This window comes from Mus pahari, chromosome 7, assembly GCF_900095145.1.
Source record: "Mus pahari chromosome 7, PAHARI_EIJ_v1.1, whole genome shotgun sequence".
NCBI classification, from domain to species: Eukaryota; Metazoa; Chordata; class Mammalia; order Rodentia; family Muridae; genus Mus; species Mus pahari.
In genome coordinates this window covers 79587709-79611896 of record NC_034596.1, presented here as the reverse complement: position 1 = coordinate 79611896, position 24188 = coordinate 79587709, and the positions used below count along the sequence as shown (strand labels likewise).

Sequence of the window (24188 nt, the reverse complement as noted above, 5' to 3'; positions counted from 1 at the left end):
CTCCTGCCTGTGCAAATGCTGGGATAAACAGATGTGTGCCGATGTGGCGATTCCCCTGCAGGCTTTACAGCAGACAGGGGAAAAAAACCCATCAGAGGGAGGTAAGAATGAAACTTGACTCAGTCTGACTTTCTTGTAAGCAGCACTATACCAAGACTTATAAAGTCTGGCCCAGATCATTTTACTGCAGTCATATTTAAACACGACACATTTTTTTTGGGGGGGGAAGTGTTCAGATAGCAATTAACTCAGTCCTAAGTGTACAACAGTTTAAGACATGTTTACATTGGGATTCTTCACAAAGTACATCTGGCTTCTTTCACAAGAATGGATACTGTTGACTCAGAGATAGTGCCCAAGATTTTGGGTATATCAAGCTTGACTGAGACAAGCCTAACCCCTGTGGGTGTCAGGATTGGCCTGGATCTAAGACAACATAGAAGTCACTTAGGCTGTTATAAAATACAAATGAGATTACTCATAAGAATGGGTTTTATGGCTTAAAAGCAATGCTCAAGATTTAGGAGGAAAGGGTGTAGGATAAGTCAGAGTGAATTCTGGGAGATAGGGGCAGACCCTGTCTCCTCCAACAGCAAAGGATCACCAGGTTGTAATGCCCGGCATCCCTGGCACTCCAGGAAGAGCAGCCACACCTCATTCCGTTGGGAGGTAAGCTGTGTGTTCCTGGCTTTTCCAGTGCTTGTCTGTGTGCACAAGTCCTTTTTAGTCCTCTACATGCCACCATGCCCAGAAAAACATCTTATCTTGGTTTTCTTGAAACTATATCTATTATGTTTTAAACAGTTTCAGTGTTGCAAATGTTCTTTATAATTTTTAATGGCTGCATAATATTCCATCAGGTGTAGATAGTTTGAGCTTTTTCAAATAACATTTAGTGTGCTTCAGTTTTTCAGTATTGTGAAATAAGTATTTTTATTCAGTTTTAAAATTCTTTTTGATTATTTCCATCTTGAACTTTACTAGCCGTGCCATAAAGTATAAACACTTCGCTTGGTGTGGTGGCTCACGCCTTTAATCCCAGCACTTGGGAGGCAGAGGCAGGCAGATTTCTGAGTTCGAGGCCAGCCTGGTCTACAGAGTGAGTTCCAGGACAGCCAGGGCTACACAGAGAAACCCTGTCTCGAAAAACCAAAGGGGGAAAAAAAGGTATAAGCACTTCCATTGCGATTGGAAGTTTAAATTTTTGGTGGGAAAGAGGCTAGAGAGAAAGCTCAGCAACTAGGTCCAGGTACCCACCGGAACTCTTCCTTTACAACAGAAAGAGAAGCAAAATAATTAACTTAAAGTTCTTTTTCTTTCTTTTCTTTTTTGCCTCTGTGTGTCTATGTGTGTTTTTCTCTAGCCAACTGTGAAGCTCTTCATTGATGGGAAATTTGTCGAATCCAAAAGTGACAAGTGGATTGACATCCACAACCCAGTAAGCAATACTTTTTGGGGACTTAAACCTGCTAACCTAGAATTTTGGGAGCAAGGGGCAAAGTGGGGGCTCAGAGCTCTCCCACAAAGCACAATGTTGCTGCTGTGAGTAAAGTGTGTTGGCTTCTTTTCAGGCCACCAATGAGGTTGTTGGTCGGGTTCCTCAGTCCACCAAAGCTGAGATGGATGCAGCCGTTGAATCCTGCAAACGTGCTTTCCCTGCGTGGGCAGACACATCTATTTTAAGCCGGCAGCAGGTCCTGCTTCGTTATCAGCAGCTCATTAAAGAAAACCTGGTAAGAAATTTGGGTAGTCTCCTAGCTTGTTTCCTAGGGTATGTTGGTCACCTCTTCAGAGCCTTGTTCAGTTGTCTGCACTAACTCTACAACATAGAAGGACATTGGTCAAGACCCTTCCCCTCATCCGAATTCTCCCTCAGCTTCGTTCTTCCTTGGAGGAAAATGGGAGCTGGATATAGAGCTCAGTGGTAGACTTTGTGCTTAGTGAATGTTAGTTAGGGTTTAATTGCTGTGAAGAGACACCATGACCAAGGCAACTCTTATAAGGGACAATATTTAATTGGGGATGGGGATGTGTCTTAGTCAGGGTCTCTATTCCTGCACACACATCATGACCAAGAAGCAAGTTAGGGAGGAAAGGGTTTATTCAGCTTACACTTCCACATTGCTGTTCATCACTAAAGGAAGACAGGACTGGAACTCAAGCAGGTCAGAGAGCAGGAGCTGATGCAGAGGCCATGGAGGGATGTTCTTTACTGGCTTGCTTCCCCTGGCTTGCTCAGCCTGCTCTCTTATAGAACCAAGACTACCAGTCCAGGGATAGCACCACCCACAAGGGGCCCTACCCTCTTGATCACTAATTGAGAAAATACCTTACAGCTGGATCTCATGGAGGCATTTCCCCAACTGAAGCTCCTTTCTCTGTGATAATTCCAGCCTGTGTCAAGTTAACACACAAAACCAGCCAGTACAGGGTAACTTATAGTTTCAGAGGTTTCTATTCATTATCATCATGTTTGCAGTCTGTAGGCAGACATGGTGCTGGTGAAGGAGCTGAGAGTTCTACATCTTGATCCAAAGGCAGCCAAGAGAATACAGTCTTCTGTAGGCAGCCAGGAAGAAGGTTCCTTCTATCGTGGGCAGAGCTTAAGAATAGGACCTCTTGGTCCTATGAAGGCTCAATAGATGACCCAGTGTAGGGGAATTGAAGGCAGGGAGGTGGGAGTGAGTGGGTGGGTGGAGAAACACCCTCATAGAAGCAGGGGGAGGGAGGATGTGATAGGATGTTTCCAGGAGGGAGGGAAACTGGGAAGGGGGATAACATTTAAAATGTAAAAAAGAAAATGTACAATAAAAAATAAAATAAAATAAAAAGATGAAGAAAAAAAAGAATAGGACCTCAAAACCCAGCCCTACAGCGACTTACTTCCTCCTACAAGGCCACATCTACTCCAACAAGGTCACACCTCCTAATAGTGCCACTTCCCATGGGCCAAGCATATTCAAACCACCACAGTGAACATGAGCAAGACCCTGGATTCAGCCAGACATGGTGGTTCATGCCTGTAATCCCAGCACTTAGGAGCTGGAAGTAGAAAGATCAGGAGTGAAAAATACAAAGTGAGTTTGGGGCTAGTCAGAGCTACATGAGATCTAGTCTCAAAACAACAACAAAATCATGAAGTATATCCCCAACATCAAGCAAGCAAGCAAGCAAATAAATAAATAAATAAAGGAAGGTCCTTGGATTGGTTTCTACTTCTATGTTTTCTTCCTAGAAAGAAACTGCCAGGTTAATCACATTGGAACAGGGGAAGACCCTTGCTGATGCTGAAGGAGATGTATTCCGAGGCCTTCGTAAGCTGGGAGCCCCTCACTGGACTTGTGGGGGAGATTAAAAGAATATGGGAGGCAGACCCCACACTGGGAAGGTTGATTCTTTGTGTAGATTTTACTCTCATGTGGTATATTTTTCTTTTCTTTTTTTCTTTTCTTTTTTGGTTCTTTTTCTTTTTCTTTTTTCTTTTTTTTCTTTTTCTTTCATCTTTTAAGGTAGAGGCTCACTGGCTGCTTCAGAACTATGTAGCCAAGGCTGGCTCTGACCCACAGTCCTTCTACCTCAGCCTCCCATGTGCTAGGATTTTAAGTTGTGTACTACCATGCCCAGCAATATCTTTTAAAATAATTTTAAGGCAATATTGGTCAGGTACTTTTGAGACTAATTTACTGATTTTTTTTAAAGCACAAATAACGTATATGCATCTTACTATCTTTTTTACCCCCTTAGAGAATCTGAGGAACATGGAAGGACACGTCGCTGTCAGTGGCATGACCCACTCCCGATTGTCAGGATCGCATACAGTGTTACAAAGCTAAGTAGTATTTAGCATGGAAAGGTGGTGACCTCACTGATGTCTTTTCTCTTCCAGAGGTTGTTGAGCATGCCTGTAGTGTGACATCCCTCATGTTGGGAGAGACCATGCCATCTATCACCAAAGACATGGACCTTTATTCCTACCGTCTGCCTCTGGGGGTGTGTGCAGGCATTGCACCATTTAATTTTCCTGCCATGATCCCCCTTTGGATGTTTCCCATGGCTATGGTTTGTGGAAATACTTTCCTAATGAAGCCATCAGAGCGAGTACCTGGAGCAACTATGTTCCTTGCTAAGTTACTTCAGGATTCTGGTGCCCCTGATGGAACCCTGAACATCATCCATGGACAACATGAAGGTAACTCTTTTATATGACTACTGAATCTGACTCCCAAAGAAACTAAGGGGTTAAAAATTTATTGGGATCTTTAATGTTTATTTAAGGTGCATGTGACTCTGTGTGTCTGCCACATGTGTGTGGATACCCCTAGGGTCCAGAACAGGCTATAGGAGCTCCTGAAACTGAGTCTACAGGTGGTTGTGAGCTGTGCAGTGTGGGTGCTGGGAACTGAATTCATATCCTCTGGGAGAGTGGGAAGCATTCCTAACCCACTGAGCCATCTCTCCAGCTCTGTGATTGGGTATTTTAGGATGAAAGATTTATTAATAGTGACCTTCAAACATGATGGTCTTAACCATCTTGGGTGAGCTAAAGTAACTAACTAGGGCGTAGCCATGTTTCTTACTCTAGTCTACACAATGGAACACCTTGAAAGATGAGATTAAAGAGGAAGTTTAGGTTCTCATTTAATATCTCAACAACCCTTTAAGGAAGGTGCTTTATCATCTTACAGATAAGAAGATAAAGGCAGAGCGCAATTAAGTAGTTTGTTTTAAGTAACATTACAATTTCCCTAGTTGTAACAGAAAGTAGGGAAGTTAAGATGCTTCTATCCTAGAGGGCTGGCTCTGGCTCTTACTTACACTCTTCCCTGTCACCTCTTGTCTGAGGGTGTAAATATCTGAGAATCTTAGATATAACAGACTCTTAAAGATAAAATAAAAAGGTCAAGTTTTGAAAGAATGTTATTGTATTTGAGGAAATTGAAGTTGTAGGCTTTATGGCTTGTCTAAAGGGATCAGCATGTAAAGGCACTTGACACACAAGCCTAGTCCCTAGGACTCACATACATTTGGGAGAAAAGAGCCAATTCCACAAAGCTTTCTTCTGTTGCACTTGTACACACATGTGTGCACACACACACACACAATGAAAATAAAGTTTAAAGAAATTATGGCTTTCAGAGATTAGAATTGGAAATTCTGGAATACTAATGAGAATAAACAAGTTAAATACCATTTGTAATTTAATGTCAGGTGTGGTGGCCCATGACTATAATGCCAGTATTTGTGAGGCAGAAGTAGGTGGGTCTCCTGAGTTTGGGACCAGCCTAGTCTAGTGAGCTCAAGGCCACTCAGGGCTACATAGTGACACCCTATTTCAAAAACAAAACAAATTATAATTTAAGAGAAAAAAGAGCATACCACAGTGAGATTTCCATGTAGAAATGTGCAAATGTTAGTTTACAATGTGGGGGAAGGAGAGATTTGCTGTTGTTAAGCCTATGGGCTATTAGTTCTTTGTGATAATCATTTCTTTTCTTTTCAAAGCTGTAAATTTCATTTGCGATCATCCAGACATCAAGGCAATCAGCTTTGTGGGATCCAACCAGGCAGGAGAGTACATCTTCGAAAGAGGATCAAGAAATGGCAAGAGGGTCCAAGCCAACATGGTGACTTCTCATCCCTTTAGCTCCTCAAACTTGGCTGTGTGTGTGTGTAAGACCTAGCAACTCTCCTGCAGTAGACAGGCCACTCATCCCATGTCTTATAAAAGTCAGTGGTTGTCATTTCATCCTGATCGTCTTCTCCCTGAGTCTCTGAACCTTGTGAAATTTGATTGTTATAATTATCTTTCAAAATATACAATAGATCTTGGTGACAAAGGGCACATTCCTCCTCAAAACTGTTACTAAATCCATTAGTCTTTAAGTAGTACCAGCCAAAGTTTCACTTTCTTGACCTTATTTATTGCTTCTTCAAAAAGTGTACTCTAGGGGCTGGTGAGATGGCTCAGTGGGTAAGAGCACCCGACTGTTCTTCCGAAGGTCTGGAGTTCAAATCCCAGCAACCACATGGTGGCTCATAACCATCTGTAACAAGATCTGACGCCCTCTTCTGGAGTGTCTGAAAATAGCTACAGTGTACTTACATATAAAAAATAAATAAATCTTTCAAAAAAAAAAAAAAAAAGGGGGGGGGGCNGNTTNCCCCNCNNNTNTTNAAAAAAAAAAAAGTGTACTCTACTAGTGATATGGCTTTAAAATATGGTAGAGAGCCAGGTAGCACATGCCTTTAATCCCAGTGAGGCAGAGGCAGGCAGATCTCTGAGTTTAAAACCAGCCTAATTTACAGAGTGAATTCTAGGACAACAAAGGCTACACAGAGAAACCCTGTCTTGAAAAAAACAAACAAACAAACAAAAGATAAAAAAGAAAAAAGATAAAGAGCTGGTTATCCCTAAGATTATTTCATCTTTACCATGACCAGTTTGTTTGTTAAGGAGTTGGAAAGGGCTAGTCCACAGAGGGCACTCTCTTATATGTCCTCATACAATACCTGGATTACTTTTGTATTCTATTAGTTTTTCAACCTGTCAATTTGAAAGTAGATGGGTCTTCCCCTGCCCACCATGTTAATAGTTTTGATTTAAATAAATTCATATCAGCTTCTCAAGGAGATTAAAGACACATGGAACCGTTTAGTATTGCTTAAACTTAAGCAGTAGTAAAAAATAATCTCTGGCCTGTGCTATAGAGTGAGTTCAGTACTACCTTTACTATAGAGTGAGTTCAGTACTACCTTTACTATAGAGTGAGTTCAGTACTACCTTTACTATAGAGTGAGTTCAGTACTACCTTTGGCAACTCGGTGAGACTCTGTCTCAAAATAAAAGACCGATATTTGCCTGGCATGCATGAGGCCGAGGTTTAATTCCCAAGACTTCAAAAGTTAAAATTTAAAAAATAACAAAAGATGGATTTTTGTTCTATAAGTTCTCATAGATCAGAATCATTGCTTAATTTTTTGGTTTAAGTGAATTTAGCTAAGGAGGATGTGTGTACTTTCTGCATTTCTTTAGGGAGCCAAAAACCATGGAGTAGTCATGCCAGATGCCAATAAGGAAAATACCCTCAACCAACTGGTCGGGGCAGCATTTGGAGCTGCTGGGCAGCGCTGCATGGCTCTTTCAACAGCCATCCTCGTAGGAGAAGCTAAGAAGTGGCTGCCAGAACTGGTAGATCGGGCCAAAAATCTGCGAGTCAATGCAGGTAATCAGTTAGCTGCTGAGTAACTTTAGCCTTTGCTTTCAAGGCACTAAATTCTTAGATTCGGCATTGGCCTTGCTGGAGGGGAGCGGTTACTTTCCTACTATTACCTCTGCTTAATTCTACTCACCATTCAGACTTATCTCAGCAGTCAGTTTTATGATAAAATCCTTAGACACTTCTACTTGGTTTATAGGAGACCAGCCTGGAGCTGACCTTGGCCCCCTGATCACCCCCCAGGCCAAAGAGAGAGTCTGCAGTCTGATCGATAGCGGAACAAAAGAGGGAGCTTCCATCCTTCTGGATGGGCGAAGAATTAAAGTCAAGGGCTATGAAAATGGTAACTTTGTTGGACCAACCATCATCTCAAATGTTAAGGTAAACAACTCTGAATTGCTTCACAAATACAAAAGCTAAAAACACCTTAGGGCTATGAAATCTTGCTCCTCTCTAAGTGAAGATATTTAAGATCATAACTCTTGCCAGAACTGCTCAGTTATTCTGTCTGGAAACGAAATAAATTTCTCTCTGGCTTCCAGCCAGAGCTCTTTTTACTATGTGGCACATGTCCTGACTTGCTGTGATAAAAATGACCAAAAGCAACTTAAGGAGAAAAGGGTCTCTGGTTTGGTTTGGTTTGCTTTGATTACAGTTCATCCCTGAGAGAGGAGGGCAGGGCAGGAACTTGGAGGCACACACTGAAGCAATAGACCATGGAGGAAGGCTACTTACTGACTTGCTCCCTATGGCTGGTTCACCTTGCTTTTTTTTTTTTTTATATAACTCTGAACCACTTGCCCAGAGATGGCACCACCCACAATGGACTAGACCCTCTCTCACAAATCATTAAGAAAATACCACACAGATCTGCCCACATGCCAATCTGAAGGAGGCCAGTTAAGGTTACTTCTTCCCAGATGACTGGGCTATATCAAGATGACACAAATTAACCACTACAATAGACTTTCCATGGAAGGCTAAATATGCTCAGCTTTGAAAAAATGCAATTTCCGTCACAACAATTCTGGTGTATAGTATAAAATCAACCACAGATACATGGCTGTATTCCAGTAAAAAAAAAATCTTATTTATGGACACACATTTGAATTTTATAATTTTGTCATGAAATAGTCTTCTGAATTTTTTCCTAACCATTAAAAAAAGGTAGAAACTATTCTTAGCTTGTGAACTGTGTAAGAACAGGTATATTTGGCCCATAAATGGCAATTAAAACCCTAGTCATTGAGGACTAGAGAGATGGCTCAGCAGTAAGAGCACTGGCTGCTGTTCTAGAAGACCAGGGTTCAATTCCCAGCACCTACATGGAGGCTCACAACTGTGTAACTCCAGTTCCAGAGGATCTGACAGCCTCACACAGACATACATGCAGGTAAACCAATGTACATAAAATAAAAATGATTTTAAAAAATTATAATGAACTAAAACCCTTTTCTTACACTTCTGTTTCCTACTTGTTCACTTGTCCCAATCAATATAGTAACCACCCAGTATTTATTGACTACCTTCCTCTGTGCCCATGTTATCAGACTGAAACAAAAGAAATCATGTGTTAATTTTTATTTATCAAACAAAGTGTGACAGTCTCTCAGCTATTGTTCACAACTAATTGAGGCAGGCTTTTTGTTGTATGTCCTCACTATATACCCCTGAAAGATCATGGTCTCTTGCTACAGAACTTCAGAGGAAAACTTATTGTCAACAAACACAGCTGGCTAGGTGCTGAGGTAAAGGGTGTTCTGAATGTTTAAGAAGGTCCAATGTTGCCGGGCGTTGGTGGCACACGCCTTTAATCCCAGCACTCGGGAGGCAGAGGCAGGTGGATTTCTGAGTTCGAGGCCAGCCTGGTCTACAAAGTGAGTTCCAGGACAGCCAGGGCTATATAGAGAATCCCTGACTCGAAAAACCAAAAAACCAAATAAAAAGAGCAGAAGAATGTGTTGGATCCTCTGGTTGTGAGCTGCCATGTAGCTATTGGAATAAAGCTTTTAGCATTATCAATTGGCTCTGAAATTATTTGTATTGGCATCTTGTAAATTGTAATTCTAGTGATAGATAAATCTGATAGGTTAATTAAGCTTTAAGAGTCTTGATTCTACCGGGTAGTTAGGTGTTGAGATGTCCGACTGTGGGGTGTGTAGGGCGATTCGTGATAGCAAGAGGAACTGGAGGGGGTACTGAGAGATGGCCCGGAGGGAGCCCTGTGGTCCAGCGTGGCATGGAGAGTTGGCGGGTTCATTTTTAATATTCCCCGCAACACAAAGGAATGAATGAGAGTGGATTGTTTTGTTACAGAGCATTTAGCAAGAAGTTTCTAGAAAAGTTCTGGTATACTTAATATGTTTGATTCATAAAAATGACTTTTCATGTAACCTTCAGTAAAATTGTAATGAAACAAGTTGTACAGGTGCTGGTGCTGGGCCTTGAACTTGAAATAGAGTACTGAGAAGCAAAGAATGCAAGAATTCCAAGTGATTTATATGGTGGTAGCTCAAAAGGTTTCTACCTTTTGGACAGAAATAAGAGAAGATAAAAGATCACTAGTGTGGAAGCAGCTTTTGGTGACAATGGATAGTGACTTGGAATGTCAAATGCATAAAATAATTTAAAAAGCTGACTTCTTTTCTGGCTCTCTCTCTACTGACAGCCAAGTATGACTTGTTACAAAGAGGAGATATTTGGTCCAGTTCTTGTGGTTTTGGAGACAGAAACACTGGATGAAGCAATCAAGATTGTAAATGACAACCCATATGGAAATGGAACTGCCATCTTCACCACCAACGGAGCCACAGCCCGGAAATATGCTCACATGGTGGATGTGGGACAGGTTTGTGAATAGGACTTCTAGAGATTCTTACAGCTGTTTCTGAAGAGGAGACGATAAACAATGATCAGTCAACTACAGCTTGTTTGAACACTGCCCCTTTAATTACCCACAATTCCCCATCTCTTCCTCAGGAATAAAAGTTCTTAGGGTAGAGCACAGGTGCAAGATGACTACTTAAAATTGGTATCTCCCCCCCTAAAAAACCCAAGCCAAACAAAATCTAAAAAATCAAAGCAAAAATAAAATCACTCTCTGTTGCCTTTGTGCTTCTGCATGGACACTGTTCGAGTCCTTTGAGGGGTACACTTGGACATTGATGTGTGTTTGTTCTCTTTAGGTGGGTGTGAATGTCCCCATTCCAGTGCCTCTGCCAATGTTTTCCTTCACCGGCTCACGCTCTTCCTTCAGGGGAGACACCAATTTCTATGGCAAACAGGTAACCTTTGAGCTAGGATTCTCTTTTTCTTTGAGAAACTGTCTTGAACATATTCAGAGCAAGATTACATACAGAAGGGTCTTCTTGGCGTCTACTGTGGAGTCATCTGCTGTGCTGCTCTATTTCCTAGGCCCCTAAAAAAAAATTAAAAGTTAACAAAATTTTACCAAATGTCTCTTTATGAGGAAGTAGTTCAAGGCAATAGGTTTAGAGGAAAAAGCATCATACAATCTAAACCTTTACATGGGTTCTGGGAGTTTGAACCAGGTCCTAATTTTCATGTGGTAACTGCTTTACCCACAAACACATCTCCGAAGATTTATTGATTTTCTTTTTAGAGACATGGTCTTAATATATCCTCAGATGGTCTCCGACTCACTACGTAGCCAAGCATGACCTTTACCTCTCGATCCTCCTGCATCTTATATATTATATATTTATAACTAATACTTGATTACATATAATTAAATATGTAATCTATACTATGTATATAAATTATATATTAAATTATATGTGATTAAATATATATGTATACACACTCATACATTCTGGCCTACATGTATGTCTGTACACCATGTAGAGACTGATGCCCTAAAAGGACAGAAGAGCCAGCGTGGTAGTGCACGCTTTTAATCCCAGCACTCGGGAGGCAGAGGCAGGTGGATTTCTGAGTTTGAGGCCAGCCTGGTCTACAAAGTGAGTTCCAGGACATCCAGGGCTACACAGAGAAACCCTGTCTCGAAAAAACAAAAAAAAAAAACAAAAACAAAAACAAAAAAACAAAAACAAATAAAAAGAACAGAAGAATGTGTTGGATCCCCTGGATCTGGAGTTACACATGGTTGTGAGCTGCCATGTGGCTACTGGGAACAAAGCCTTGATCCTCTACTAGAGGAACAGCAGCTTTTGATCGTGTAACCATCTCTCTATCCCTCATAAATGCCTGTGTATACTATCTCATGGACAACAGTGGACGCTGTTGCACCAATCACTCAGATAGGAGCATGAGTACTGCTCACAGCACCACCTCAACAGCTAATTTGAAAAGAGGAAGTATACACTGACTCTTTCTCTCTGATTTTTTTTAAGGGCATCCAGTTTTACACTCAGTTAAAGACTATCACGTCTCAGTGGAAGGAAGAAGACGCTACTCTTTCCTCTCCTGCTGTGGTCATGCCTACCATGGGGCGTTAGAAACAAGTTCTTCAAGACTCAGTCCAGCCTGAGTAATTTCCCATCGCTCTTGGCAGTCTTCATGTGCCATCTTTGCCAAAACAGATCCATGAAAATGGAATATATTGCAACTAAATTCTTTCTCAGAACTCTCAATCCCTTCAAAGTTATAGGGAGTGCAGGATAACACTAATACCAGGCCTTCATTGTTCTCCATATGTCTCCACAGGTTTTGAGGTAATTGTTAAGTGTGAAGTGTTTGCCTAGAATGTGAGCTTAGAACTGTCTTCTAACAATTCTTTTCTGAACTTGGGAGGAATGTCAATGTAGGGACAGATCTTCCAATCACTGAAACAGTTCATCCTCAAATACAGTCCTCCACCAGTCCCCGTACTAACATGTAACCTGGTTTTACATATCTTAGCATTGTGACGACTGCTCTCTGCTCAGTACCCCTGTCTTCTGTGTGATTCACAGCCACTGTTTAATTCTATCATTGTCCATGTTCTTGTGTCTTAAAATACTTCTCAAGGATACCTCAGGATGAAGTGATAAGTTAGCTTTTTGTTACATGTGCCATTCTTCATGGTTTGCCTCAACAATCATTAAATCAATACTCCAGCCATTAATTCACATGCAAATAGATCCTTAGACAAAATCTTCACAAATGATTTTTGACCCAGAAATCAAAGGATCTCCAATCGTGAAAGTGGATACAGTCTTGCCTTAAGTAGGCTTAACCTATTATTTGCCAAATTTTGTTATTATTCTTTTGGCAGTATTTCTCATTAGTTGATACTTTTTAATGAAAGAATTCTTCATATAGAATAATTGATTAGGCTATTAGAAACATCAAGGTTTCATGCTTTGACAGTATTCAGTCACTTTATTCAACTTAACTAGTTATTCAGCTGCCTTTAAGCTTGCTTCTCTGATAATCTAAACTTTAAGTCAGAAGAGACTGATGTGCTGAACAGAACAGTTTGTCTGTCTGACCTGTCTGAAGCCTGACTTTCTAAACTAGACAGCTATGGGTTCTGCTTAATCTTTAGTGCTGAGTGAGGTGTGGTACTGGTCATTATTGTGCTCTGTTCTGTACAGCCATGCGTGGACAGTGCTGCTCCAGTCCATTGTGGGTTTGGTGAGTTAAAATAAAAGGTGGTGAAAAATCTGGACATTCCCTACTCTTTGGATCTAAGATTATTAGAGTAACCAGCTCTGGCAGAATTCAGAGCTTCAGTCACTTTAACAAAACACAACTCTGATTTTCTTTTGTTTTCCATCCTAAAGCTAAGTAGACATTTATACTTTGTGACTGCAATGCCCTTTGTTTTCTTATAAAACACAGTTCATATTAATTTAATCCAACAATTTTGGGCTGGGTTGAAAAGTGGTTATTATCTAAATCCAAGTAGAATTTAATCACAGACTCCTAATTTTTCCTTAGATATTAAGGAAGTTACTTTTAAAAAATTACAACTAATCAGAATTGTGTTATTTCTAATTACAATTAACAGACTTGACCAGCTACTTGTGCTCAAAAGGGTTTCTTGTTTCTTAGATGCAATTTATATTTGGTTACATTTGGGTTAATATCACTAAACCAGAAAACCAGCGTTTTCCCTTTTTGTCCTTATTGGCTTCGTCGAATTTTGTAAGCTTCTACTGATTATGAATTACAAAGTGCAAATAAAAAAGCCTTAGGGAAAATACAGTATTGAAAACAGTGGCCTTTTCCTTCTTTTGTTCTCCAGGTTACAGTGATTTGTGCTTGGAGCCAGACTTATAAGGACCTATATAAAAGATAGGATGAGGGTGACTTCACAAGTGAGGGCATTTGCCCTAGTATGCACAAAGGCTCACTCCGCAGCACTGGAAACAGTGATAGCCCAGTGCACATCTGACAGAGCTACCTATTCCACAAGTAATCCACAGGTTCTCGCCAGTTATGTAATACACCTTATTAGTATGGACATTGTTATAACATTGCCTATGATCACCCTGAGAGCCCTTTGGGTAGTAGACAACCATGAGCTAGCAAGACATCACATAGTGAAAGCTAACAATCATATTGTTTGATTAGAGAGCAGATTCCTTACTGTGTCAGAGTCCTGTAATCCTTGAGGAATAACACCAGGTGACACCATTCTATTGGAGTCTGATACTGGTGCTTGCTGGGTGATAAAGGTTTGATCTAGAAGGTTATTTTCATCCCTATAATAAAGAAAAAATAGTGTTTCAACAGTCATGTGTAGACTTTGGTTCAGAACAACAGACTTGCTATATCATTTTCACTTAGCTAAGCTATAAAATATTCACAAAGGGCACTGTGATCAGGTTCTTACTCATAACTCTGGCTGGAGAATCTTACCCAGTTTCTTTCATTTCTCCACTGCCATAAATAATATGGTCTGGAACAGGAGGCTTAGAATTCTGTCTGTATTTCCTGTGGTGGGTAAACATCAATGAACAAATGAGGCAATGTGTCCTTGTGCCTTCCTACCCTTAAAATGCTGAGTTGCATTTCAGTTGGATAGGATTTCTATTTTCAGAATGCATTTTATAAACACAGATGCAATAAGGAATCAAATATAACTATTTAAAGTTCAAAAATGTTGAATTCAATAAACAAGTATTTCTGGAGACAATCATAATAAAGGTATTCATGGGAAATGCTTGCTAGTGGAAGGCAAGGCTGAATGAGAGAAGTGATCAAAACACCTAGAGAAGTTCCCATCCCACAAAAGAACTTCATGGAACGAGGAGGATGGGCCAGTGGGCGAGAGTGCTTGCTGTATAAGCAAGAAGACATGGGTTCCAACCGAGAGAGCCACATCCGATTCAATGTGTAGCCTAGGATGACCCTGAGCCTCCTCCTCCCCTTCTGCAGATAAGAGGAATTATATAAAGGTTGGAAGGGCCTGGATTGGAGGAATCTGTCTTCATTGTGAAGGTCAAAAAAGTTTCTGACAAAGAAAAAGCTTGAGCTAATTTCCCAGGTTAACAGAAAGGGTAGAGAGCTACAGAGGAAGGAAGGCTCTTGGTGTTCTGTCGTCTGCACGGCACCCACACCACATACACCTGTGCACATGCAACACAGGACTTTCAGGACATAGAAAAGTTAACCAACGGAGACAGGCCCAGTATAAAGTGTAGGGTTAATAAACAGGAAATAGAATATAACTGACTTCTCAAGAAGTCACATACGTCAATCCTGAACTTGACCTCAAGCAAGTGCTGATGAAAACAGCATAAATCTAGTCAAATGGTGGAAACATTACTCTAATAGTTAAACATGAAAACATCCTTAGTAAGCCACTAATAGTGCTCAAGTGATGGCCTAAGTCTTATTTTTGCTGTTTCTGATTACACTCCTCGGACTTAGGTCAATTAACGAATACTCTGTTGTTGAATTTACAGTTGTACATAGCCCACTATGAGCTTTGACCAAGTTCCTAAGTATTATTCTCACTTGAAAAGTGGAGGGAGACCAGGACTTCAAGGCTAGTCTCAACAAGACAGTGAGCTAGAAGCCAACCTGAACTACATGAGCCTCTGCTACAAAATAGACAAGTCAAACAAATATCAGCTTAAAATAATTTGTTCATCTTTGCAAACCAACACAAGCTCAAGAGTTAAGTGTCCCTGAAGGTGCCACACGTTCAGCTGATCGATTGATCGGTGATCCTTTTGCTTCCATATTCATTTGTTCATCTCCTGGTCTTTGTCTAAAAGTTGCAACAGCTGAACAAGTAACTAAGGACTTTAATGAGTTGTCTTTAGTAACAGTACAATCATTGTTTCTGTGCACCTTCTAGGTTTGACAACCTAATATTTCATTACAAAAATGGGAAATTACCTAGCAGCAAAACCATTCATTTTTGCAAAGAGCAATCTTAAGACTTTTTCCTTCTGCTCCCAGGTCAAATCTCTAATATCCACATTTTTTTGAGTAGTTGGCCTGAAGAATTTCAAAGAAAAAGAAAAGAAAGGTAAAAAATGTGATCAAAGTAAATTTATCTTCTTCTAAAGATATAGAAATTTCCTATTCCATAACCAGATATGTAATGATTTCAAAGCAAATTGCACATTACAAAACCATATAATCTGAGAAAGACAATCAGCATGCTAGTCAATCCAGAATGTTCTGTGGGCCTGAGATGAAATGAGAGACACAACACAATGTGCTGTGATTTAAATGGGTGGAAACCAAGCGCTATGGAGAAACCAAATGCACCCAGATAGACGAAGCTGCCGCAGACACTGCACTTGTTCACAGTGCACGTAAATCTCTAGATAGTTTGGACATTTTGAGAATTTTGATCTGAGTGATACAGAGGTCAGTAGACCACAGAAGATTTCTGCATGACAGTCATTAAGAATTATTACATTGATTTTTAAAAAATTGTTACCTATTAATTTTATCTCAGAATAGTAAAGGAACACCATAAAATATCTAAAAAGATAGACTTAGTCAAGTTCTTTCAACAAATTTCCTATTTGTAAGAACTAAGAAAAAGAAAGTAAGAGACAGTCAGGCGTGGTGGCGCACGCCTTTAATCCCAGCACTCGGGAAGCAGAGGCAGGTGGATTTCTGAGTTTGAGGCCAGTCTGGTCTACAGAGTGAGTTCAGGACAGCCAGGGGGCTATACAGAGAAACCCTGTCTCGAAAAAACAACAACAAAAAAAAAAAAATTAAAAAAATAAAAATAAAAAAACAAGGAAAGGAAAAGCCAATACATTTCAGCATTATTAGTACCATTTTTCAGCCTCCATGAGATCCTGGTTCACACTATTGGTACTTTGTTCTTTGCCATCAAAGGTCCTGATTCTGGGGTATTCTGTTTTTCCCGCACATGCTGTTCTCATTTTAAAATTGAAAGCAGCTTGTGCTATCTGCTTATAATGCTTCCTGCTGGCCAGAATCTGTTGCTTCACTTCATAGAGAGCATCTAGAAAGAATTGTTCCACTTCTGTCCTCTCATCCAGTATGTTCTTAGCCAGCCTCTTCACTCGGTTCATCTCCCTGTCCTTCATCTGAAGAAGTTGCTGCAGCTTGTCAATCTCTACCAAACCTGCTTGGTTCTCTATGATTGCCTTTTGCTGCAGTTTCAAAACTTCAGCCTCAAACTCTGTGGTCATGTAGGTCAGAGCATTCTCCAAGCTTACCACCTTCTTCTGGAGAGTTTGGATTTGTGATTTCTGCTGGGTGAGTTGCATAATCTTTTCCTTAACCAACAGATCATTGATTTCCTTAAAAACAGGAAAGGGAGATTTTTTTTTCTTTAAATATCCTGGAATTTAAAGTCTTTCAATAATTTCTGTTACCTAAGGGGATCTGAGCTTCATGTCAGGTGGAAGCAATTATTTTAAAATCTCTGTGGACAGAAAAAGTAGCCAATACATATCCTTGGGCCCTTGACTAGACCTGTGAAAGTGATCCACTGATTTTACTAATTAAGAAACGTTCAAAGTTCCTCTATAATTCATATAAGATTACTTTTTTTTTTTTTTTTTTTGGTTTTTCGAGACAAGGTTTCTCTGTATAGCTCTGGCTGTCCTGGAACTCACTTTGTAGACCAGGCTGGCCTGGAACTCAGAAATCTACCTGCCTCTGCCTCCCCGAGTGCTGGGATTAAAGGCGTGCGCCACCACACCCGGCAAGATTACATATTTTATATTATAGAAATCAATAAAACTGTACAAAAAAACACCAGCAAGTCTATATAAAGGTCCCTTGAAGTTGAACAAAGTCAGACAGGTTGCAGTATAAATGGATTTATTTATTTGTTTCTTTCTTTTTAGAGACAAGGTTTCTCTGTGTGGTATAGCACTGGCAGTTCTGGAACAGGCCCTCAAACCAGGCTGGCCTCAAACTCAAAGCTCCATCTGCTCTCCCTCCCAAGTGCTGGGACTGAAGGTGTGCACCACCATGCCTTGCTGGGATGGAAGTGGAGAGAGGATGCCTGGGAAGATTGGTAAAGGAGCTAAGATTTTGGTTTGGTTTGGTTTTTCTCATGTTTCTCTCCTGCTGTTTGGAGTAACCCTTAGATGTCTATCGGCCACCCTGGCCATGAAGTGTCCAGCATACACAAACACTAAAATAAAAAAAGAAATTGTCTAAGATGAGAGCTGGAGAGATGGCTCAGCAGTTAAGAGCCTTTGCTGTTCTTGCAGAGGAACTAGGTTTGAATCCCAGCACCCACATGATGGCTCACAACTGTCTGTAATTCTAGTTCCAGATGATCTGCATGCAGGCAAAACACCCATACCCACAAAATAAAAATTTTCAAATGTTAAGGATATAAGCTATATGCTACAGAGAATTAATGAAGATAGTCCTGATATGTATTACTTTCCTTCAAGTGCCTTTAGGTTAAAAAAAAAAAAAAACTAAACTTTTATATGATGATACCATTAATGTCAAGTCTGTTACAGCCAAACCAATTAGTAAATGATTTAGGGTTCAACAATGAACAAAGCAAAATGAGTATTCTAAGATATGAGGGTAAGAGTCACGTTTATATTTCTGATAAGTCATGCTTAATGTGTCTTTAAAGTCACTTAGTAATTAATCTTTTCAGATAAGACAATTATCAATATACTCTCCTTATCAACTGGTATTATGCTCAATGTTTGGTATTTACCAACACAATTCTAAAAAAAAAAGAAAAAGAAAAAGAAAAGAAAATGAATGTAAATACGAGTGGGAACCTTTTGCTGTAAAAGGCAGGAGTGGTTTTCTTCCATCTTCTTGGAGTTTTGCTGGAGAATTTCAGCTTCCTTCAAGTGGTATGCAAGCGCCTTGTGAAGATAAACATTCTCTTTGAAAACATTTCTTCCAGCAGTGTTCAACTGCCTGAAATAGACACACACACACACACACACACACACACACACACACACAATTTAAGAGCCCAAAATATAGGCCTAAGTTTACTACATTGGGGTAGGATTGGGTGGTAGAGTGGGGGTGGGGGGCTGAGAGGGTCAGGGAAATTTAAGTCAAGGGCACTCTAGACTTAACTGGCCTCAAAATAACAGAGATCCATTTGCCTCTCTGCCTCTGCCTCTCTGCCTCTCTGCCTCTCTGCCTCTCTGCCTCTCTGCCTCTCTGCCTCTCTGCCTCTCTGCCTCTGCCTCTGCCTCTCTCTGCCTCTGCTTCTCTGCTTCTCTGCCCCTCTGCCCCTCTGCCCCTCTGCGTCCCTGCGCCCCTGCCTCTCTGCCTCTCTGCCTGTCTGCCTCTCTGCCTCCTGCCTCTGATTAAAAGCAGTTATCACTGAGCCCGACTCATACCTAAGTTTTAAATACTTAAGAGGAACAATAACAGTTTTACCCTCCAAACACTACCCTGACCACCGCTAGGCTGGGTGTGTAGTCCAGGGAGAGAACACTTGCTTAATATGTTCAAGTCCCTGAGTTTAGTCCCTAGCACCAGAGCTGGGGGAGGGACAAACGTGGACCACCACTTATGAGTAACCACTCACTAGGTAGATGAAGACCTTAGGATAAAGTACTTCTTCAGCAGTAACGGGAAAAACTGTGTTACGTGGTCATGATGATGCAAGTTGGTTATCAACTTGAGCTATATATAGCAAGACCCTTTCTCTTAAAAAAAAAAAAAGGCTAGCAATAGTAGCACACCTTTAATCCTAGCTATTAAGGAAACTGAGGCAGGAGGATCACAAGTTCATGGCCTGCTTTGGCTGCATAGCATGTACAAGGCTGGCTTTGGCAACTTCGTGAGACTCAGTTTCAAAAGGTTAAAAAAGGGCAGGGCTGCAGCTCAGTCAGTGGTGGAATGGATGTGCGTGTTTGGGTTTTCAGTCTCTAGCACCTCAAACACAGTAATGTGGCACCAGTTTCCCATGTCCTCTCCATCCTTGTCATATGACTAGATCTAAAGAACTCTAAAGTGACAGAGGCAGAAGATGGCTGCAGCCCAAGTTCCTGAGTCACCATCTAATTAAAGCTTCAACTCATATTATATTGTTACATTAACAAGAAATAAACCATGAGACCTGGGGGTTCATGTACTAACATAAAAACACTGTAATGTTACTTATGCAAATCTCTTTCAATAGTCCTGCAAAGTGGCTATTATGGCCCTATTGTAGATTTCTTTGTATCAGGGTCTCACTATGTAGCCTAGGATGTCCTAGAACTGGTGAACTGCTTCCCTCAGCCTCCTAACCACTGAGATTATTTTAAGTGTCTGCTACCAAGCCTGGATGACCTATTTTTTTTTTTTAATGAACTTTACTTCCAAGGATATTAAGAATTCTTCCAGTGGAACCCACATGGTGGGAAAGAGAACTGACTTCCTTCCTACAAGTTATCTGACCTCCACACTCACACTGTGCCACTGGCCTTCCCTCACATATACACACCTACCTAGATATAATAAAATCATTTTCAAATAAATCAGCACGCACGTATATAGCCAGGGTCTAACTTCGAAGAGAAGGATATTGCTACCATGTTGTTACAGAAAGGGTGGAAGGGGAAAGAGTAGGGAACACAAAGAGAATAGGGTAGACAAGAATTAAAGAAGGCTTGCCAAAGGACAGGAAACTAAGCTAAGAATAAAATAGACAGTAAAGAAGAAAGACAGTCTGACTAAGGCAACAGTCTCTTACACCACAGCTTCATGGTGGGCTCTCTCTGCCAGCATTATGATCCTCTTCTCAGCCTCTTGTTCCAAACGGTGCTAAAAATAGAATATATGTTTAAATACAAAACTATATTTCTAAGGACAAACATTGCATATCACAAAGTATTTATTTTAACATCAAACAGGATACTTGGTTTAGGGGCTAGAGAGATGCCTCCCTCGACTGGATTGGGTTTCTAGCACCCACATGGTGACTCACAACCATCTATAACTTCAGTTCCAAGGGATCTGACACCTTCTGATATCCACAGGCCCCTCCAGGCACAAAGTGCATATGCATATACTCAGACAGACACACATAAAATTAAATAAACAGACTTAAAAATATTCCTGTTCTGATATAAAGAACTCTTAAGATTTGGTGGAGGAAAGAGCCAGCAAAAGGATAGTATGGGGCTAGAGACAAGGCTAGGTGGTTAAATGCACTGGTTGCTCTTCCAGAGGACTGGGGTTCAATTCCAAGCAGCCAACATGCCAGGTCACAGCTGTCTCTAACTCCAGTTCCAGGGGATCAACTGACAAACTGCCTCCATCAGACTGACCTGTGTTCATGTCTGTGGGGATTTTCTTGATGGCCACTTCCTGTAGGAGGTCCTGAGGCCCCCTGTAGGCCTGGGCTGAATAAGAAAGATAGCAGACCAAGGGAGACTAGGAGCACGCCAGTAAGCAGTAGTCTTCCATGGTCTCTGCTTCAGTTTCTCCCTCCATGTTCTCGCCTTCACCTCTCTCAGTGATAGAGTGTGACATGAAAATTGGAAGATGAAATAAATCCTTTCCTCTCCAAGTCCTTTTGGTCATGGTGATTAACACAGAAACAGAAAAGCAAGCTAGAACAATGGCATGTGCATAAAATAGGAAAAGAGACGTTTATTTTAGAAGCAGAGCCAAGATGATAGCTTTTGCTAAACAAAACACGATGAAAGTCACTAACTTAGGCCAGGTGTGGTGGCGCACGCCTTTAATCCCAGCACTTGGGAGGCAGAGGCAGGTGGATTTCTGAATTCCAGGCCAGCCTGGTCTGCAGAGTGAATTCCAGGACAGCCAGGGCCACACAGAGAAACCCTGTCTTGAAAAAAAAAAAAAACCAAACCAAACCAAAACAAAACAAAACAAAAAAGTCACTAACTTTAAAACTGAAGAATGTACAGGGCAAGGTGGCACACACCTATAATAACTAGCATTCAGGAGGCAGAGGCAGGAGGAATCTCTGTGAGTTCAAGGCCAGCCTGATCTACATTTCTTGTCCAGGTGAATCAAGGCTGCATAGTGAGATTCCATCTCAACAAACTTGAAAATTAAAAAAAGAAAAAGAGGAGGAGAAAATAACAAGCTGAGGCTGTAAGCCTTGTGAAGACAAGATGGTAGTCCCTCTTGAGGATAGTTCTACACTCTGGAATAAAAACAACCTAAGTGCCTACCACTAACTGGTTAATGGATTTGGTGGGTGTACATAATGAAATGCTATTGCAATAAAAAGGAACACAAAATCCTGTCATTTGTCACAACTTGAATAGAACTAGAGATTATTGTGCTTACTGAAAGCAGGACTCAGAAAGACAAGAACTACATGATTTCCCTCAGAAATACAATCTAGAAAGGTTTACCTGTGGCTGGAAGACTCAGCAGTGGGGTGTAATATCCTGTGTTCAATCCATAACACCACAAAATGGGTAAAAGGATGATAGATAATCTCAGGGAAGTTGAGACTGGAATGGTAGTTATAGAGGCCAGGGGAAGTGAAGAGGGTATCTTAGGGTTTCTGTTGTGATGAAGCACCATGACCAAAAACAAATTGGGAAGTTTATTTTGCTTTACACTTCCACAACAGTCTGAGAAAAGTCAGAGTAGGAACCTGGAGGTAAGAGCTGGTGCAGATGTTACTGAGGAATGCTGGGTATTGGCTCAATCTGCCTTTCTTATAGCATTCAGGAGCACCAGCAGAGGGATGGCACAATTCATAATGAGCTGGGCCTTCCCACATCCACTACTGTTGAAGTAATGTCCCTCAGACTTCACTACAGCCCAGTCCTGTGGAGGCATTTTCTTAACTGAAGCTCCATCCTCACAGAGGATTCTAGCATATATCAAGTTGGCATAAAACTACCGAACACAGAGTGGATAAGATGAGAAATGTGGACTTGTGTGCTAAGTTATAGTTATATATAAGCTATTACACAGCAGTTTGACTATTGATAACAATGTAAAATGTGTTTTTAAAAGATAGAAAAAATATTTTGAAAGGTCCATCACAAAGGGTACTTCTATGAGCAGATAGATATCAATTATAATGGGTCATGATATACACCTCTGGGAGAATCAAGAGTTCAAGGCAGAGACCCACTAAATAGTAAGGTCAAGGCAAGCTGGGCTACATAGGACCTTATCTCAAAAAAGTAAGAAACAAATTGAAAAGGTATGTTTAACTTAAGCATTGTATAAAGATATTGAGAAACTGGATGGTACACCATTAGAATGTACAAATTTTATTTTTTATTTATCAGTTAAAAATTAAGAAATATCTAAGTGGAGAAGAAAAAGGATTAGATACTGAGATTCATAGAATATAAAGTTTGTTTTCCCTCAATTGTACTTTACTTTAATTTTTTTTTTTTATACTAGTCTTAGTATAGTCCAGGCTGGCATAAAACTTGCCATGAGGTGGCTTTGAACTCAAGATCTTTCTACCTCCACAGCCTCCCACAATCATAGGTTTACACCAATGCATGTCCCTACACTTATTTTCTTCTACTTGATAATATTTTCTATCAAGATACCAAATGGAATGCTGGAATGCTCATAGTGCATATGAACATACCTTTGTTCTAATAAACAAAGCATTTCTTTTTTCCTTTTCCTTTTCTTTTCTTTTTTTCATACAGGACTATTTTTCTTTTCATTTTATTTTTATTTATTCACTTTACATCCTGCTCACTGCCCACCCTCCCAGTCACCCCTTCCCACAATCTTTCACCTTCCTCCCCACTCCCTTTCCCCTCTGAGAAGATGGAGGCTCCCTCTGGGTATCCCCCCACCGAGGCACACCAAGTATCTGTGGGGCTAGGTTCATCCTCTCCCACTGAGGCCAGACAAGGCAGCCCAGCTAGAACCAATTCCACAGACAGGAACAGCTTTTGTAATAGTCCTTGCTCCAGTTGTTTGAGATCCACATGAAAACCAAACTGCACATCTGTAACATATGTGCAGGAGGGCTAGGTCCAGCCCACAAAGCACGTCTTAATACTAATACCTTTTCTTCAAAAAATCTGCTTTCTAGTCTTCTAAGAGTCTCCTGATAGTTCTTCTCTGAGTTCCTTAAATTTTCTTTCAGCTAAAAAAAAAAAAAAGTTTAAAAGAAAGATTGAGTGGGACATATTCATAGAGAATTCTGAACATACACTGTCAATCATATAATCTTGAACACACAGAATCAATGTTATCACCTCTTAGCACATCTTCCTTTACTGTCTCCACAATTACTAGACATTGAGTTTCTTGAAGATTTTTATGAATAACAGTTCCTAGGACATTCAGATATACTCTCTTAAGATTTACAAAATATGGAATCACAAAACAATAAAATTCTTAAATTGGAAGAAATCTTAGGAACCAGATTACACAATCTGCCAAACATAAAAAAGAGAATAGCTCAGACCCCTAGAATTCATGTAAAAGACAGGTAGATGTGGCACCCACCTATAATTCCAGCTTTGGAAGGCAAACAAACATTATAATTACTTAACAACTTTCTCTATTATAATTTTTTTTTTTTTTTTTTTTTTTTTTTTTAAGACAGGGTTTCTCTGTGTAGCCCTGGCTGTCCTGGAACTCACTTTGTAGACC

The 24188-nt window shown here is 40.5% G+C and overlaps 2 protein-coding genes across 2 annotated transcripts in view; one reads left to right on the top strand and one right to left on the bottom strand.

Annotated features, from left to right (window-relative positions):
• Positions 1-13398, top strand: part of Aldh6a1 (aldehyde dehydrogenase 6 family member A1) — a 21960-nt gene extending 8562 nt beyond the window's left edge. Inside the window, exons 3-12 of the mRNA XM_021201469.2 lie at positions 1364-1438; positions 1572-1733; positions 3236-3314; positions 3887-4189; positions 5503-5624; positions 7034-7223; positions 7417-7598; positions 9886-10065; positions 10403-10501; positions 11591-13398. Coding sequence (XP_021057128.1) covers positions 1364-1438; positions 1572-1733; positions 3236-3314; positions 3887-4189; positions 5503-5624; positions 7034-7223; positions 7417-7598; positions 9886-10065; positions 10403-10501; positions 11591-11695 — 1497 coding nt within the window. The 3' untranslated portion in view covers positions 11696-13398. The remainder of the gene's footprint in view (positions 1-1363; positions 1439-1571; positions 1734-3235; positions 3315-3886; positions 4190-5502; positions 5625-7033; positions 7224-7416; positions 7599-9885; positions 10066-10402; positions 10502-11590) is intronic.
• The window catches only part of Bbof1 (basal body orientation factor 1), a 26708-nt gene continuing 13015 nt past the window's right edge, over positions 10496-24188 (bottom strand). The window contains exons 5-12 of the mRNA XM_029540691.1: positions 23596-23676; positions 20314-20384; positions 18389-18533; positions 16434-16927; positions 15534-15635; positions 14046-14120; positions 13774-13888; positions 10496-10635 (exon numbers count right to left, since the gene is read on the bottom strand). Of these exons, the coding sequence (XP_029396551.1) occupies positions 10621-10635; positions 13774-13888; positions 14046-14120; positions 15534-15635; positions 16434-16927; positions 18389-18533; positions 20314-20384; positions 23596-23676 (1098 nt within the window). The 3' untranslated portion in view covers positions 10496-10620. The remainder of the gene's footprint in view (positions 10636-13773; positions 13889-14045; positions 14121-15533; positions 15636-16433; positions 16928-18388; positions 18534-20313; positions 20385-23595; positions 23677-24188) is intronic.